General features: G+C 35.6%; 1 protein-coding gene across 1 annotated transcript in view; it reads left to right on the top strand.

Annotated features, from left to right (window-relative positions):
* The first annotated feature begins 4,180 nt into the window (after window positions 1-4,180).
* LOC127860830 (serine palmitoyltransferase 1-like) overlaps window positions 4,181-19,798 on the top strand; it is a 34,373-nt gene continuing 18,755 nt past the window's right edge. Inside the window, exons 1-7 of the mRNA XM_052399136.1 lie at window positions 4,181-4,293; window positions 13,854-13,958; window positions 14,297-14,400; window positions 15,156-15,249; window positions 16,116-16,188; window positions 18,429-18,561; window positions 19,056-19,185. Coding sequence (XP_052255096.1) covers window positions 4,234-4,293; window positions 13,854-13,958; window positions 14,297-14,400; window positions 15,156-15,249; window positions 16,116-16,188; window positions 18,429-18,561; window positions 19,056-19,185 — 699 coding nt within the window. The 5' untranslated portion in view covers window positions 4,181-4,233. The remainder of the gene's footprint in view (window positions 4,294-13,853; window positions 13,959-14,296; window positions 14,401-15,155; window positions 15,250-16,115; window positions 16,189-18,428; window positions 18,562-19,055; window positions 19,186-19,798) is intronic.

Here is a 19,798-nt window from a genome sequence, read left to right as displayed (position 1 = left end):
TGCTCCAGCTAGGCCTAAATTGAAGGGCGCCCCGCCCTGCCCTCCCGAACCTCCGCACTGACCTTCCTAGGGCCCCCCTGCCCTTAAAAAATGTGTTTACATATGATGATTAATAAATCCGTTATTAAAATACATCGTAATTAATTTATTCAGCATTGTAGACATTATATTTGAATTGTTTAATAATAATGGGAATAATATATTCTAAAAATTATTAATAGCATATAAATTAACTTGCAAGAAGAAGCATTCCAGAAACGCCCGCGCGCTCGAGAATGCCCTTTTGACAAACTTCTGCGCGTTCAAAGTGCCCTTTTGACATAAAGCCCCCTGCCCTTTTCAAATCCTAGCTGGAGCACTGGCGTAGGTTTATTACTAAGGAAAGATCAACAGCGAAATAGCAAGATCCTGCATCCAGGTGATGTCTGGACACACACACACACCACCTGCCATTCTAGATCAGTCTACATCAATACTCTGTGAAATTCTGTTGAAATTTATTTATTTACACCATTTTTGCAAATATTCGATAGCAAATGAATATAATATAATACAAATATTGCATGCATGTGTTGGTCAAAGACTTGTCCATCTTCTTAAATTAGTTGTAAATATCATTCGAATGGTTCTGTTTTCAACCCCTCCAATTACGTGCAGCACCTTAATTCTTTGATTCTAGATCTTTCCGTATTTCACCCAACGCGCGAGCATCGCGAGATCAAAGACTAAACCGAACAACCTAAAATTTTGGTGCCGACCCTAAACTTGTTTTGAACTCCAATATAAATTGTCGATCATATTCGTACATTTGATAATATTTGCAAATTAACTTTTACGAAAAATAGATATGTTTCAAAGAGAATTGAAAGATTGCTTTCATAAAAAGGAAAATTGAAATTAAAAAAATGTATAAACAAAGGGTTTTGCCGACCTACATGAAGTGGAAATAAAAAAATACCAGTATTTTTGTCTTCGTAAAAGACATAAAGTAAATGTGATAATTTGCTCGGCGTTTCCTTTTTTTACATAAAAAACTATCGATGCCACTGCCTTACAATAACATGATATTCAACAATGTACAATATATATGTAATCTATCTTGCGTATAATTAACATTAAAAGGCACACAATATACTTCACGTGACGAGTCTTGAAATGTAGATGGAATGAAACATTGTGTCGTTAACAAAGTACCGGTACCTGTGCGGCCCTGCGTATTTCGCACGAACATCATTCGTTGTTGGCGCGATGTTAAAACTATCCTTGGCCGTGCGTCAACATTTATTTTAATTCATGGCACACGACGACCTTACAGTCATCGTATGAAACACAAACTGTAATAATTCGATATGAAGACGAGGCTTAAATCGGAAACGCGAATTCATGCGTTGCATTAGACGCACAATGTCCGATTACTATACCAGGGTGCAGAATCAACGGGGTTTTTCAGGGATTTACACACGGACTGGACAGAATGTAAACACACCGTTAAGAACTTTATTTTTGCATATATCTCAAGTTATTGAAATACATTTGCCAAATCTTTAGTGCATAAAAGACAGTTTTTCTTGCAGTTTGTGTCCATATCTTAATGTATTGGAATAAATACGTCTGAAATCGGTGGCGCAATTGCACATTGCATGCAGCAAAACCGTGTGTATGAATTAATAATACATGGAATTTTTTAACAAGAACACAGGCTTATTAAATGAAAAAAAAATCTGATGATTTTAGATTGTCATAAGCAGCATAAAAATCTGTCTTATATTCACTAGTTTAATATCTTAAGAGAAATTGTTTTACAACGTTATTTGGAAAAAAAGCAGCACTTACCAGCGTGTTTACTTCAATTCACGTTTAATTGGGAAACCCTACAAAGTCACGTGATCCTGCACCCTGTATACGGATTTTACCAATTCTTATAACCCGCATGCTATTGTCACGAGTTTGCGAAGATTCGGTCATATCCCACTGCGTCGGAGAACACAGACCAATCGCACGGTTTTATAGATCGCACTACAAACACCTGCTTTATGAAAACTTGTGCATGATGCACGGGCATGATGAGCCCGACGCAAGGTCACCTCACGATTGACGCATGTTACTGATTTTCAAAACCACTAAAGTGGAATTGCTTCTAAAGAGTGTAACTTACATGTACGTAAAAACTTAGCAAACGCTCAACTCAATTGACATTCGCTTTCATGTCCATTGCTTTTGAATGATTTAATGATCGGCATAATGCACATAAATCCAATCAATGATGTCGGAAATTTTACACATTGATTCACGACCAAGGCCTACATGCATAACGATGAACTGGATTGTTTTCCATATGATGTTCTGAAATCATTTCATAATAAGGGAATCAATCGATACTTCAATTGATACTTTTATTTACAACTGTACTTCATTTGGTCGTGTCTCAGACAGTTGTAATCATCTTGCTCTGGTTTATCGTATGCCATCGAGTAATTAAATTGCAATAACGGTAACTCGAATTTACATGATTTCGTACTGCCTTTATTTTAAATTGTGATGCTATAAGATTTAAATATTTTTTCGCAAGTATGTTTTGTGATTATGTTGGGGCTATGAGCGAGGTTTGACAGGGCTACATGTAGGATTTGTAGGCCAAGGTCTACAACTTTTCTCTCCAAAGTCACAAAAACATTTAAAATCGATGGTTTCAGGACCGATGCGAACGATTTTAAACGATAAAAAAAGTATTTATTTATATATAGTTTTGGTCAAATTTACAGCCTCTTACAGGCTGTTCTCAATTGCTAAAAGTAAAAAAAAAATCTGACCAACATTTTCAAAAAATGTGCCAAACTTTCCCAATAAACTGTGTTTATTGAGTTAATTTTACAGCACACGTAAACAATTGATATACTGTTATTTATAATCATATTAATAATGTTTAATTTTTCCCCGATTTCATGGTCTTATCGCGCTTTTTCCAAATAAAAAATGTATTAATTAATAAATAAATAAATTATTTATTTATTTATTTATTTACATGTATGTATTTATCCACTCATTCATTCATTCATTCAAAGCAGTCCGTTTTTTTTAAACGTTGGTAATCGTTCAATGGCGCCAATTAGGTTTTGAAGAAAAAAACATCAACCGTCATACTAAGGCTCGATTGGTCATTGTCGGCTCGGGTACTACTTACATGTACCCCGGGTACTCTTAAGTATACCTACATGTACCCCGGGTACGGTAAATATACTAAAACGTACCCGGGAAATGTAACGCTAAATCGGTCTTTGTCGGCTACTTTTTGAAATTTATCATATTGACATGTATGTCAATTTTCTGTAAGATGGCCTCTATATTATCGAAACTCATACTCAAAAAGCATGTTGATGCAGTTTTGTTAAAAGAGAAGTTTTTTTAAGATAATCAGTAGCGCGTTTTACGACATCGAATTTTGGGCGGGAATATAACTCGGGTACAGTCTAAAATCGACCGGGTACGATTAAGTATATTAACCGTACCCGGGGTACATGTAAGTATACTTAAGAGTACCCGGGGTACATGTAAGTAGTACCCGAGCCGACAATGACCAATCGAGCCATACGCTCGACTAAGGTGTTTTCTACGCATGCATGCTGCATTCCCACAATGCTGTTTGCTTTTTTTCAGTGCGTTCATAATCAGATTTCTCCGCTTTTGCGCGGCAATCATCGGCGACGTCAGATGGCGTCCACACTACGTTTTTGACTTGTCATCAACTACTTTGACCATTTCAACACGGCTACATTACCAAGAACGCGACATGGTCGTAATCAGAGCCCTATAAAAGTACTGTGGATGCAGTAGGGTCGTCAAGTAAGAACATGTCTACTGTTAAGCTGTCGCCATAAGGGCATCACCATTGCAAATCGGAAAAAGAAGAAAAGTCGTGCAACTTCCTAAAAAAATTCAATTCGCCCAAATGCTTTCACCCACAGAGTTTCTGCAATAAGATTTTAACAAAGGCTTATAACTTGAATAAACGCGCCCCAAAAGTTAATCTCTCAACGTTGTCCCAATTGAAATGCAGTTGAATGTGGCAAACACACATATTACTAAGCGCACAAGGCATAGTGCGATTTCTAAATGGCTTTTAAATAAGAATATACATGGAACTCTTTAGGAACAGGGACTACTTTCGGAATGTAACCTTGTCGGTCAATTACCGAATTACCTCCCTTAAGAATTCTTTCCATTAGAGATTTCAAAATGATGGCGATCATACCAGCGACCTGGGACATGTATGACATGCTCCAGGCTGTCATACAGGTTTGTTTCAGTTTTAAATTAAGTTATTTTGATTGAAATACAATCCTCAAATGTTGATTTAACTGTGGATTATAAATGTTTATTGGTTTTCATTGAGATTGACGTAATTTCTGATCTGTTTTGGTTGCGCGATTTCAATGTGAAATAAACGAAGTTCAATGTTTTCTTTTCTATGATATAATCAAATTTGTAAGTTATACAACAAAAGTATAACAGGTCACCTAAACTCAAGTTTTATAGTTCAGCATGTGTATGATTTAATGAGCATTTAACAATTTAAAAACTTAGCGTTTGTCTTAAAGGGGCCTTTTCACAGATGTATTGAAGTTTGTCATTAAATGCTTTATATTGATAAATGTAAACATTGGATCTAAAAAGCTCCAGTAAAATAACTATAATACAATTAAAGAAACAGAGCTCCAGATAAGGTTTTGTGAAATTCTTAAATTGCTACCAGATTTTCAAAAAGAATTCTTAACTCTAAAATTTTATTCTTAACGTTACTACTAAGTTTTGGAAAATAATTCTTATTTTTTCTAAATGACCTAAAGATAAATAATAATGGTTATTTTCTAGTTCTGGCTTCCATAACTTTAAATGTCGCTTTTTATGATTTTTGACTGGCGCGACTTTATAGTTATGGACCAAACCCATTAGGAAAGTCATCCAGAAATTCCCGAAAAGTTGACAGTTAACAAAGACCGGTCCAAAACAGCTTTTAAATGCAGTTGTTGGCCCAAATCAACCACTTGATTGAAAAGATTGACATTTTTCACATTTAACTGATATATTCTTTCACAAAATACTATCTTAAACATTTAAAATGTATCTATTCTGCTCTTACATATCGAGAAAAACAGCGATGTGACAGACGATTTCACGGTCATATGACGTTATTTCTATTTTTAGTAACAAACCATGTGCTCAAGTGTTTTCAAATTAAGAATGACATTTTCCGGTATTTTAATTATTCTGGCTTATTTTGTAAACAAATTGTAGTGTCAATACAAAGTCCAAGTAAATATTATATAAAACTACCTGATTCACAATGAAATCAGTATTATAATCCACCAGACGTAAGTTGTTAATCACAAATAATAGATTTCAGAAAACGAAAGTAATGTTTACAATTTCAGCATAAAATGTCAAGGTTTATCCGAAAGTATCCAAATGAAAACTCGTCACGTGACAAAGCGACAGTGGCGTCAAAATTGTGAATTTCAGACTGATGAGAGATATTTTCATCTATTGTAAGATGCATTTGAAACATTTGAACCTTAAAATATTCCTCGATGCAGTAATTAATATTCATTCACCAATATATGTAGAAATGTATCCAAGAAAATGAGCTTTCTTTGATTTATAGCGTCAGTGCCTTCCCCAGGAATTTGTTCAGGCGCCCCGGGGCCGACCGGGGGTGGGACGTTGATTTTTTTAAATTTAACGTGTCAATTCACGTTCTGTGGTGCGTTATAACTCAAAGAAAAACAGCGTCAAAAGACGTCATTTGGTGCACTATCACTCTTCAAAAAAATCCCCCAGTCATTCAAAAATTTTTTTTTTTTATTGTTTAATTGTTATAAAACTTTTCCGCACAGATAGTAAAATCCCGACTCGAACGATTCCCGCAATACATCCGTTTCAACCCGACTCTATAACTGTATACTTACTATTTTCAAGTTTCTATTTATTACCCGATAATCCCGTTTATTCCGTTTTTATCAATCTCTTTCTGGTAAATATTTACGATAAAAGCTTTCAGTTATTTTTTTAACACAAACCTTGCTATTTTTTAAGTGACTATTGATAGATTTGATGAAATATTGCCTCTGAATATGCGTCAATCCCCTGACCTGTTGTGTGCTTGTTAAAACGCTCAATACACGCCATTTGTATGCAATAGACGCGACGTTGTATATGCTGCATAATTTTCGCGCTCTTTTTAATTGAGAAAAAGATTCGACACAAAATAAATTTGCACTGCTAATTTGAAGCAAAAATATTTAACGTTGCGGTAACATTTACATTCGGAAGTGTGTTTCGGATTAAAAACGCGTTAACATGGACTTACGGTAATGGGTTTCGGATTACAAATTTAATTATTCCCATTTGAGATGTCAACAAATATTAACCGTTGCGTTATAAATTCAACGATAATTTGTTTACACACTTTACGAGTCGAATAAATGTTTTGACGGAATTATGCATGAAATTCACGTTGTCCACGAGGATCACGACCGGTTGCCATCATCAGTCTTCTAACTATTGATTATCGGACGAAACATTTACAAGTGTGCGTAATTAATTCAACGAAAATTTGTTAAAGCGCATTACGTGTCGAATAAATGTCAGAAAAACGAGGTGAATCAGTTCTATAAATGGACATGTTGAAATATACATGTACTGGAATTAAATAAATTGTTATCACATAATTGTAACCGGGAGTCATTTGCACAACTTACTCGCTATAATAATTAATTGTTTACCACTTGCAATTAATTTCTCGTATTAATTAGAGTCATAGGTAACACTTGTTTACAGTAAAAAGGTGTGATGATGATGCCCGAAACCATCTTTAATGTTCTGTACTGTACTAATTACCGGTTTTATATTACTCAAATGGTACAACTTCTTGCTAATCAAGCTGCGATAAACTCTTACTTCATGCCCGACGTCAATCAAAAATAATGGTCGATAGTTAACCCCGCCCTCATAAGCATTCCCGTAACCGATTGGACGATGAACTTCACAGTTTGACGACTGGAAAGTTACCAGATACATCCTTGTCAGCATTTAAATGACCGTGTAATGTGGCTAGAATAGTCGATACGCGCGTCATGCTATTCTCTTATCAGTGGATTATCCATTACCCCATGTGGTGTTTATGGCGATTACTTGTGAAAGTAGGTACCGAGTGCTCTTTTAAAACAGGGAATATTGATACACTGATAGGGAAACCTTGATTTTTTTTGACAATGTCCACTTTCTTTTACTGAAGAATACACTGATCGGAAAATTTCAAGCGCCCCGGGGACTCTGATTTCGAAATTCAAGCGCCCCGGCGAGGGGCGCTTAAATGGCCTGGGGAAGACCCTGAGCGTGACATAAATATGTTACGACTCTGGTTGACTTTCGATACGGGGTTAGCTTCAGCGTACAGGTCTGTCAATACTATATAAACTGTACGCTGAAGTTTCTTTAGCTAGTTATTTTCATGCAAAAAAAATCAAAATAAACATACTAGCAACCTTATTTATACGAGTTCAACAGTGTCTTTTCAGTATTATACAATTTTATTTTTCAAATACCTTCATATGCCCAAACTGTGCTTAGATTGCATGCCTCAGATGAATTTTTACATATTTCACAATTAAAACGGGTCTCCCCTTCAATCTTTTCAACGATTAGCCACGGGACTTGTCCCTTCCACTCGTTCAATGTTGTTTTTTTTGTGTTTAAGTTTGGACCCGTCGTGTCGCGTTTTTGTTAAGCTTTTCTGACTGTGTCGGCAACTGAACATACAGCATCGTATAAGATCTTTTCTACAATGTCTTTCTAAACATTTAACTGCGGCTAACTTTGCGTACAATATGTTAAAAGCGTGTTTTTTGACGCTTTGCAGTTTTTTAGGACGCTACCTGGGCGCCGCCATTGTTTTTTGACAGATAGACTGTATACGCCGCTTTTATTGGAAAAGATGCGCTTTGTTAAACAAACCCAATAACCATTCTATATAAGAACCGCAAAGATCTTTAATATGCGATAAGAACTCAATAAAAATCGATACGAACCGATGTAAATGTAATATTCGTAACTTGATTTTGTAATTATTAATGGTACGACAAGATTTTAAAATAAATACGTAACATACTTGAAAATAATTCGTAATTACGAAAAATACGACCCTTATCTGGAGCTCTGAAAGAAAGGAAGTAAGCAGTAAGTAAGTTTATTGTAAACAAAGGCCTCCAGCCCATAATACATCATGTTTACAAAATATATATATATACGGATAATACAGAGAGTTGTCCCTACCTATATATATATATATATATATATATATATATATATATATATATTTGTAAAATATAATTGAATGGAGAAAAAAAAACAAATACAAACAAACATACTTCCACTACAAGTATTACGTTCCATATGAAGAACGTATTAAATGGTAAACATAAAAGGCTATTTTTTAATAACAAACTCATTTTCATTTCTAAACAGATCAAAGAAATTTGAAACAGTTTACCTGCCATGATACCAATTAGACAAATAGATTTGCCTAATGTCAGCATATTTAGAGCATTAAAAAAATACATGATATTCATCCTCTGTTTTTACATATTCATTTTCTATTTGACAATGTGCACATATTCTTAGATTTCTTGGTATTTCTAATTGTCTACCTAACTCTATTTGAAACCTATGGCTTGAACAACGAAATCTCGCTAACGCTTGTCTGCAATAAAATGGCATTGTTATGTCTAAATATCGTTCAGTGTTTAATAAACTTTTTAATTGTCTGTAAGTATCGCATCTTGAAGAGTCATTTATAATTTCGTGCCAGGTTTGAGTTGCACAATCAGTAAGGCGTTGTTCAAATTGAAGCATGAATAAATCAATATCACCAACATCCTGTGAGAGCCAAATAAAGCCGAACCCATATTTAAAAAGAAGCTCCTTTACATCCATAGCCCAATTTCGCCTTCCAATATCATCTAATGACTTTAACATTTTATAACAGTTTTTTGGATATCTTCTATCAGGCATCTGGAGAAGTTTACACCAGTATTTTATACATTTGGAGTGATAAATGACGTACATTGGTAAACGACCACATTCTCCTAAAGCTACACAGTTATTGACCGTAGAAAAAAAGAAACCCTCAACTGGGCTCGAACCACTGACCCCTGCAGTAAAAGTCTATCGCTTAGACCACTCGGCCATCCGTGCTCATATCCTGGGCACCCGTATTACCGGTGACGTAAGCATTCATTTGTAAATAAATAATATTAAATGCAACTTCCTTAAAAAAAACTTCATATAATTATCAGAATCATTCATTTTTCCTCAAGTTAACACGAAACCTACCTTATATGTTAACGAAAACTCATTTTAATTCATCACAGAAGTAGGTCACTGTCCGCCATTTTGGTTTTTACTGTTTTCTTCTATTACCGGTGATGACATAGTTTTCACTCAGACAAAACACATTTTCAGAAAATCACAGTTTACTGAACTAAACATCCGTACTGTCGAATATATACAAACAATATATCAAAGTTTAAAACATGTTAAGATCATTTTTCAAACAATACATGACATTTGATATGAATGATGTAACAGGGTTGAAATATTCATTTCAAGTATTCTGTTCATCTGTTCTATTTCAAGTACATGTGTATTCTGTTCATCTGTTCTGTTTTAATGTTATTATATCTCTTTAACTCATGGTGTTTACATGGTTTACTTATTAAACAGTGACCCTGTGGCCAGTCTAAGAGTTTAAGTCAGTCAAGCATGTGATTATCATATGTCCAGTTGATGTAGTTGTTCAGTCAGGCTTGACCAGTGATTTTCCCGCCCTTTCCTTAGTCTACTGGTCACTTCACAGACAATTGAGAAGTTTGGCTCAGTAATGCAAAGTGGAGATATGTACATCAGGGTTATGGAAACGCGCACCTTTTGTCAACTATGTAAACATTTGCAGGCAGACTTTTCAAAATGATAGTTTTCATGAGAAAACTGAACGATCAACCAGATTGTGTTTGTAAATAACGAAAAAATACATGGGCATTCGTGTTTTAATACCTACTTACCAGAAGAAAAGACATTATTTTGAGTATTTTTTGTTTTGACAGCTACCGGCAAAAATAATAAACAGTCTCCGACGGAAGTTGTAAATGAAAATGTGTGTGCTGTGACGTAGTAGCGTATTTACAAACATCACCGGTAGTTCGGGTACACCAGTAATATGAGTATGGAGGATACAATGAGTGATGTATTTTATACTTAATATAAGCAATCCTTGCAGTATCACAAAATATAACAACAACAACAGAACTCTCAAAATTATTCAATCGTATCGCGTTGCACTGCTTCATTATATTCAGGTTTTCAAATAGTCCATATAATGGATATTTTAGAGCATGGTAAATGTTCAGTATAACTGTTTCCTCACAAATATCATGACTACAACGAAAATTTGCACATCTGAAACAATTTTTTTTATTTTGTCAATTTACCAAAACATTAAAAGGCCACTTTAAGATTCAATATTCAATAATATTACACGTCAAACTAAATATTATCCAGGTTATACTTGAACCAGACAAAGATCCCAAAGCATTAATGTATGGATTTGTTCACATAAGCCTTAATACTGTGTAAGTTCTCCTTCTTGAATGCTTTTAGTTCTAAGGAGTGCAAGCTTTTACTGGTAAATGTAAAAAAATGTCTCGTGTATTTCTATTAAAATTGTAGTTCAATCAACCTCACACATCCTACCAAATCAAACACAATGCTTTGAAATTAAGTAAATGCAATAGAAAAGGTGGCAGTTTGTATCTAGAGTACCGGGTCATATCATTTTGTAAAGCTGTATCATTTCATATAATTTTACGATTTTAAGAATGTTTTTACAGTTAATGATTAAGTCAATACCTGACAATAAGACTTCACACATATTTACATTTCTGAGAAAACTTCAAATGTGCTCTGTACAAAAAGATATGAAATAACAACATCAAGTTTGGTTTATTCTGATCAAAATGTTATTTTATATAAGTACCCCTGTGTATCTTCTATATAAAGTGAAAGATTTATGCACAGTTATTCAACTTTTAATGAATTAGAATCAACAGGTTACATTGTTTCAAATTGGATACTTCACGAAATAACTTGTACTATATATATATTTCTGCATTCTTTTTAGCTCAACTGAGCACAACGTGCTCATGGTGAGCTTTTGTGATCGCCTTTTGTTCGTCCTCCGTTGTGCGTCGTGCGTTGTCAGTTGTGCAACGTCAACATTTGCATTTTTCACTCTCTAGAGGCCACATTTATTGTCCAATCTTCATGAAATTTGGTCAGAAGATTGGTTTCAATGATATCTTGGATGAGTTCGTAAATGGTTACCTTTGCTTGAAAAACATGGCTGCCAAGGGGCGGGGCATTTTTCCTTATATGGCTATAGTAAAATCTTGTTAACACTCTAGAGGCCACATTTATTGTCTGATCTTCATGAAACTTGGTCAGAAGATTCATCCCAATAATTTCTTGGACGAGTTCGAAAATGATGCCGGTTGGTTGAAAAACATTGCCGCCGGGGGCAGGGCATTTTTCCTTATACGGCTATAGTAAAACCTTGTTAACACTCTAGAGGCCACATTTATTTTCCGATCTTCATGAAACTTGCTCAGAAGATTTGTCCCACTGATATCTTGGATGAGGTCAAAAATGGTAACCTTTGCTTGAAAAACATGGCTGCCAAGGGGCGAGGCATTTTTCCTTATATGGCTATAGTAAAATCTTGTTAACACTCTAGAGGCCACATTTATTGTCCAATCTTAATGAAACTTGGTCAGAAGATTCATCCCAATAATATTTTGGACAAGTTGGAAAATGATGCCGGTTGGTTGAAAAACATGGCCGCGAGGGGGCGGGGCATTTTTCCTTATATGGCTATAGTAAAACCTTGTTAACACTCTAGAGGCCACATTTATTGTCCAATCTTGATGAAATTTGGTCAGAAGATTTGTCTTAATGATATCTTGGATGAGTTTAATGATATCTTGGATGAGTTCGAAAATGGTTACGTTTGCTTGAATAACATGGCCGCAAAGGGGCTGGGCATTTTTCCTTATATGGCTATATAAGGCTATAGTAAAATCTTGTTAACACTCTAGAGGCCACATTTATTGTCCGATCTTCATGAAACTCGGTCAGAAGATTCATCCCAATAATGTCTTCGACGAGTTTAAAAATGATGCCGGTTGGTTGAAAAACATGGCCACCACAGGGGCGGGGCTATTTTCCTTATATGGATATAGTAAAACCTTGTTAACACTCTAGAGGTCACATTTATTTTCCGATCATCATGAAACTTGGTCAGAAGATTTGTCCCAATGATATCTTGAATGAGTTTGAAAATGGTTTTGGTTGCTTTAAAAACATGGCCACCAGGGGCGGGGCATTTTTCCTTATATGGCTTTAGTAAAACCTTGTTAACACTCTAGAGGCCACATTTATTGTCCAATCTTCATGAAATTTGGTCAGAAGATTGGTCTCAATGATATCTTGGATGAGTTCGAAAATAATTATGTTTGCTTGAAAAAAATGGCTTCCAAGGGGCGGGGCATTTTTCCTTATATGGCTATAGTAAAATCTTGTTAACACTCAAGAGGCCACATTTACTGTCCGATCTTCATGAAACTTGGTAAGAAGATTCATCCCGATAATATCTTGGATGAGTTCAAAAAAGATACTGGTTGGTTAAACAACATGGCTGCCAGGTGGCGGGGCATTTTTCCTTATATGGCTATAGTAAAACCTTGTTAACACTCTAGAGGCCACATTTATTTTCCGATCTTTGTGAAACTTGGTCAGAAGATTTGTCCCAATAATATCTTGTCTTGTTATCTCAGGTGAGCGACTTTGGGCCTTTCAGGCCCTCTTGTTTTAATCTGTATGTGGTTCTTAAATGATTTTGTTTTAAGTATGTTATGTTCTATGTTATATTACAGATTGTTAAAAAAAATGTAGATTATCTGGGGTTTATAAAAACACAAAGTCAGATAACTTTTGTATTTTTAGAATACCTTAAATGAATAAGTTGGCATAATTTTGTTTATTTTTTTTCTGTGGTATATATAGAAAAACACAATTACTATTCATTAGTGGGGCAGCTTTTTATTGGGCTGGCAATTATCTGCATCAATTATGCTTAAAGTATTAACTTACAGCACATAAATGTTTGAATGCAATGGATGCACACAATGTCAGTAACCTTGCATATTTGATACATCATCAATATTTATGGAAAGCTTGTTCCGAAACTTCTAGTATTTTTTTCATGGCAAGCCAGTATATATGCGCTTAAGAAAGTGTGCACTAGATATTGCCTTGCTAGGAAAGCTGAATTCTTCACCATGCAAATAACATGTTTATGTCTTTAGTAAACACATGATTTACAATATCACAACAGATGAATTTGATTACATTTTAACCAGAAGACAAATGGTTTGTTATCAAAAATAATTACAGTAACGTTTAATTGAAATTAGCTTAAACAAATTTAATGGTTACGCTGCGAGACTGACACCACATGTTAATGACACAATTATTTTAGCAAAGGCATCTTTAAACCCTTATACATGTAATACGTTATGTCAGTCATGGCTATCACTTCTTATGTTTGTACATGTATATGGTTGGATACCCCAATTTTGTGTAGCTGGACCCCCAGAATACACTGACCTTCATGGACCCCTGAATATAAGTGCTGATGCAAACATTGGTGGGATGTGGTATTTTCATAAGATTTGATGTATTTTCAGGCTCCCACATATCATTTGATATTTGAAGCCTTGCTGATCATCCTCATTGTGAAGCTTGTGTTTTCAAAGGCGTATGCTCCAGATAAAACCATTTTAACAGAGAAGGTAATTAATACTACAGTACAGATCATGGCTTTCAGTGTGTGTGTTTTTGAAAATTTCTGGCTTCTGATTTTGAAAGTTTTGTTTAAAGATTTTGAAGTTTTAAAATTGAAGGACACAATTCATGAAGTTTTCAGAAGTGAAGTAAAAATGAATTCAAGGATTGGTTACAATCAGTTCTGAATCTGTGCCAAAATGCCAATGCGAGATAAATATATTAAGACAAATACATGAATTTGTGAAAGTCATATACCGGTAACAAAAATAGGGAGTGTATTTCTCCCAAAATTCTACTAATGCAAGCCCTGCCTTGTTATACCAATTGATCTGTTTGTCAACAGGAAAAAGATGAGTTGATAGAAGAGTGGAAACCAGAACCCCTTGTGCCGGATACACCAGATGATCATCCATTACTGAGATCCATGGAGAACAATATCATCACTGGGTAACTGGCTTGTTGTCCCCTACCTGTGAAACTGAAGGGGACTTATGGTTTGCGCTCTGTCTGTCAGTCCGTCACACTTCTGGATACTGCGATAACTTTAAAAGTTCTTCATATTTAAACATGAAACTTGAAACATGGATAGATGGCAATATGCAGATTATGCACGTCATTTCATTTTGTTCCTACGTCAAAAACTATGGTTGCTATGGCAACAAATAAAAATAAAAACTTTTTTCTGACAATGGTGGAGTTTCACCGGTAGGGGACCATATTGCTTGGCAATCTCTTGTTGTACAATATATTTCGTATCTAAAAAAGGCTCAGGGCTTATCTCAATTCAATGGTGGCCAATATCATCAACTGGTAACTGGTTTGTTGTATGCTACATTTCATATCTGAAAAAGGCTCAGGGCTTATCTAAGATCCTTGGAGGCCAATATCATCAACTGGTAACTGGTTTGTTGTATGCTACAAGTCACATCTGAAAAGGCTCAGGGCTTATCTAAGATCCTTGAAGATCAATATCATCAACTGGTAACTGGTTTGTTGTAATGTACATGTCATATCATAAATATTTGCAGCGCTTGTCTAAGTTAAAAAAAATAATACCACTTACTTGAATTGGTTTCAGAACTTATAAAGCCATGTTCATGATCATCACAAAGAAAACATTGTTTACTGATCCTGGTCTTTTGTTTGTTAAGGAGGAATTTCAAAACATTTTCCATGAGATCTGTCTATTGTTGTTTTTGTAGGCGACCTGACAAGATAATGACAATCAACGGGAAGTCTGTGATCAACATGGCATCCATGAACTTTTTAGGAATGCTAGGAGACGAATCCATTGAGGTAAAAGGCTCAATCAAACTATATGCTTGTTACGGCAACTTACAGATAAAACCCGTGCTTAAATTGATGGATCTGCTGTTATCAAATGAGTTTTGTTTAACCTTTTCAAAACAGTGTGCAACTTTTTTAAGGATAGGGATAGGGTATTTCCTTACCAGATGTGTTTAGAAAATAGCATCATTTGCTTAAAAGGATGCACATATTAAAAATATAAGATTTGACAGAATTTTTTAAGGGGCCAGGCTTTTTCAATATACATGTACACTGATTCACATTGTTCTTATTGTAAGCGTTAAAGCGTGCACTGGACTTCAGCAAGGCTTCATCTGGCTCAACATTTTATCGAGCGAAATTAATCTTATTTAGCCAGAAATCGTATCAGTTTGAATATTGTGTGGGTTTTATTACCGATAAAAATAATATTTGGCTACGACGAATGTGGCCAGTGTAGCTCCAGGCCTTGAGGCCGTTTCATAAACGATCGTACGTCGATTTTAACTTACAAGAGAATTTTGTAATCTTGATAAGTAGACGAACTAGCTCATCATGCTCGCCAAATATATCAGGCGCTTGAGATGCCAATGTAGTTAATTAAGTACTGAAAATTTGTAATCATATGATATGGACTTTAGCAATTATGTACAATGTATCTTCGAAAAATGTATCGTAAATGTGTACTACGATGTTTATTGAAACAGTCCCCAGGCCTGCATTTGCAGTTTTGTGGTCTTAAACAGACAATATGACTCTTCATCAGAGTATATGGATGCAGATGAATATATGTGGCTAAAATGTTTTGATATGTATCAAGACCCATTTTTACGCCTTGCAGCTCAAACTTTTCCTGGCTTATTGTTACGTTACAGGTTGCTGCTCAGAAAGCCCTGTCAAAGTATGGTGTTGGGTCATGTGGCCCTCGAGGATTCTATGGAACTATGGGTAAGATTTTAATTATTCCCCCACAAACTAAGTTTAGGGGGGTATATAGGATTGAGCTTGCCTGTCTGTCAGTCTGTCTGATAGTAGGTCTGTATTAAGTGTCCGCTCTCTAATTGAAGTTGTTTCCGATCTTCCCCAAACTTGGTCAGATGTTGTATCTAGATGATGTCCAGGTTAATTTACTTGGGTCTTGCCAGTTCAGAAACTAGTTCATTATTTACTAATGGTATCTAGGTATATTTACAATTGCTATAATATATTACATTTTTTATGCACATCTCCCAAATAATAACCTTACTAGATTGTTTGTTAATCTTGAATTCAAAAATACATATTTAAGAGCGCATGTCACACACATGAATCACATTGCTGCCTTTAAAGTCAAATATTGGAATCAAAGGTCTCAATATAAGACTATTTATTTTGTCAAAATAGGGCTTTTTCACTCTATAACCTAATCTGACATGTATTTAACAATTTAAAAATCAAAATATTTTCCATTATTATGTGGTGTGTTTTGTGCAAGAACCGCAGCGTTTTCCTCAATATAAAGTTGGTATCGTAAAAAAAGCACCATTCCCAATGTGACCTTTTTTTCCAATTCAAAATAAAAAATTTCCAACTCAAAAAATCCCAATTCGCAGAAAAAATTGGGCAAAGAGTTGCATACACATATATGTCAGAGGGGGTAATCACGTGATTATCAAGATCCATGCAGAGGCCAGTATTTTTCGCCGTTTAATACCTTTTAATCACTTGTATTCTTTTTAGCTCACCTGTCACAAAGTGACATGGTGAGCTTATGTGATCGTGTGATGTCCGGCGTCCGTATGTGGGTGCGTGTGTGGGTGCGTCCGTCAACAATTTGTTTGTGTAGACAGTAGAGGTCACAGTTTTCATCCAATCTTTATGAAATTTGGTCAGAATGTTTATCTTGATGAAATCTGGGTTGGGATTGTATTTGGGTCATCTGGGGTCAAAAACAAGGTCACTAGGTCAAATAATAGAAAAACCTTGTGTGGACAATAGAGGTCACAGTTTTCATCCAATCTTTATAAAATTTAATCAGAATGTTTATCTTGATGAAATCTGGGTTGGGATTGTATTTGGGTCACCTGGGGTCAAAAACTAGGTCACTAGGTCAAATAATAGAAAAACCTTGTGTAGACAATAGAGATCACAGTTTTCATCTAATCTTTATTAAATTTGGTCAGAATGTTTATCTTTATGAAATCTGGGTTGGGATTGTATTTGGTTAGTCAGGTGAGCAATCAGGGCCATCATGGCCCTCTTGTTTAAATTCCGCCCTCTTTCCAGCCATATTAGCAAGATAGTTTCTGGCGTTTATTTCATAGTAATATTCGCTCTATATCTCGACTTTACTTAGTGCGAAATTTCTGAGGGGGGATGACCTAATTAGGGCTCCACTTAGAAAATTTGCGGGGAGTAAAGTTGAGATACAAAGCGAATTTAAATACGAAATAAACGCTTATCACTTTTAAACTGATATGGCTGGAAAGTGAGCATCCTGAAATAATTAAACAAGGGTAATAAAGGGTTTAAAACGGCAAACAAAATCTGTCTCTGCGTGGAAGTCGCCATCTTGACTATCACATGATTACTCCCTCTGATACCTGCTAAGTGTGTTTTCACAACACCCCAACACTTAATCCATGCTCAGAATCCCGATTTAGACAGTTGTTATTCTCAAACACAGCTTCAGTTAAAAAGAGTGATAAGTTTAATAAACTCATTTTTAGTGTTCATAAAAAGAGGATTTCATAGGAAATCACTCACTACTTTGATTTAATATGCAATTTTTTAGTTTTATAAAATTTTGAGCTTAATCCATAAATTTCCCAATTTGGATGAATAAGCTGCTTATTTTCCCTATTTGACCAGTACCGGTACCATTCCCAAAGTGGTGAGGTAAAACGCTGGAACCACATGGTTGCTTCAAAGGTGCATAAACTGATATATTAGCCTTGCTCTTTTAAACGGGGCTTTATTGCATGTGTTTCAAGTGTCATACCAGATTAGACTCTGCAGTCTGCACAGGCTAATCAGGGATGAAACTTTCCACTTAAACTGTATTTTCACTAAGAAGAAACTTTTTTAAAGACAAAATAGCCTGCATACCTCACATGGGAAAACACTTTCCACACCTGCATTAAGCCTTGTTTTCCCATAGCAAGAAAACAACAAATTATCAAAACTAACTAATGGCTTCCATTTCCCAGATGTTCACCTTGAGCTAGAGGATCGCTTGGCCAAGTTCATGCAGGCAGAAGAAGCCATCTTGTACTCGTATGGTTTCGCCACCATTGCCAGCGCCATACCAGCCTACAGCAAGAGGGGAGACGTCATTTTTGTGTGAGAAACATATTTGGTCTGAATTTCTTGTGATATGCGGCGGTAATATTTGTTTGAATATTTGGCGGACAACTCTTAAAATGACCTATGGAAGTTCTTTGGCATGAGAGAGGCCGCATGTGGTAATTTGTATCGGAAAGCAAGTAGGGTTTGCTCATATGTGTATATGCTACATAGTAGGTAAGATATCATTATGAAACATGGTATACGCATAAAAGATATGGTAAGGTTTATGTACAACATTTTTTTTACCCCAAGGCAAATGTCTTGTAAATGATATAGAAGCATACTGCTGTGACAAATGGAATTTGCTTTGATAAGAAAACATTACATGTGTACAGAGAAACTGATGTTTGCTGAAAATGTTTTGTACAATATTTATTTCATAGAGGTTTTCACTGGGAGGGATCTGTTTTGTGAGCAATTCTGTAAAAGCCTATATTCTAAATAAGATTTACACCTCAAATTAATCATAATCTTGTTTGCACATACAGAGACGAGGGTGTGTGTTTTGCCATCCAGAAAGGCCTGGTGGCCTCGCGTAGTGTCATCAAGTATTTCAAGCACAACGATATGGCCGACTTGGAACGCCTCTGTCTTGAACAACAGAAAGAGGACAAAAAGGTAGGAGGTTTTAATTTCCATGGAAAAGCGCTTGCATTCTCAAGATTATCTCATACGAAACCAAAGACTGGTTCTATCCACAAAACAGAATAAAGGAGTTTTATAGTATAATTGTTTTGATGCAGTTGCATTTAAATAAGAAAGGTTTTAAGTAAGTATATTTACACAAGGAAGGTCTAAAATCTCTCTCAGAGATGTTTAGATCCAAATTATTATCACCACTAGAGTCAACCAGTCTCTAGGTATAATTCTACCCACACTACCAACAACCATTTGGTTGCAGAAAGGATGGGTAAGGGGAGACTATATTTGAATCACATTGTTTCCCAAACATTTTTATGCCCCCCTTCGAAGAAGAGGGGGTATATTGCTTTGCTCATGTCGGTCGGTAGGTCGGTCGGTCCGTCCACCAGGTGGTTGTCGTATGATAAGTCAAGAACGCATACGCCTAGGATCATGAAACTTCATAGGTAGATTGATCATGACTTGCAGATGACACCTATTGATTTTGAGGTCACTAGGTCAAAGGTCAAGGTCACGGTGACCCGAAATAGTAAAATGGTTTTCGGATGATAACTCAAGAACGCATACGCCTAGGATCATGAAACTTCAT

The sequence above is a fragment of the Dreissena polymorpha genome, chromosome 15, assembly GCF_020536995.1.
Source record: "Dreissena polymorpha isolate Duluth1 chromosome 15, UMN_Dpol_1.0, whole genome shotgun sequence".
Lineage (NCBI taxonomy): Eukaryota > Metazoa > Mollusca > Bivalvia > Myida > Dreissenidae > Dreissena > Dreissena polymorpha.
The sequence above is the reverse complement of the archived record's forward strand: the minus strand, read 5'-3'. Positions and strand labels throughout refer to the sequence as shown.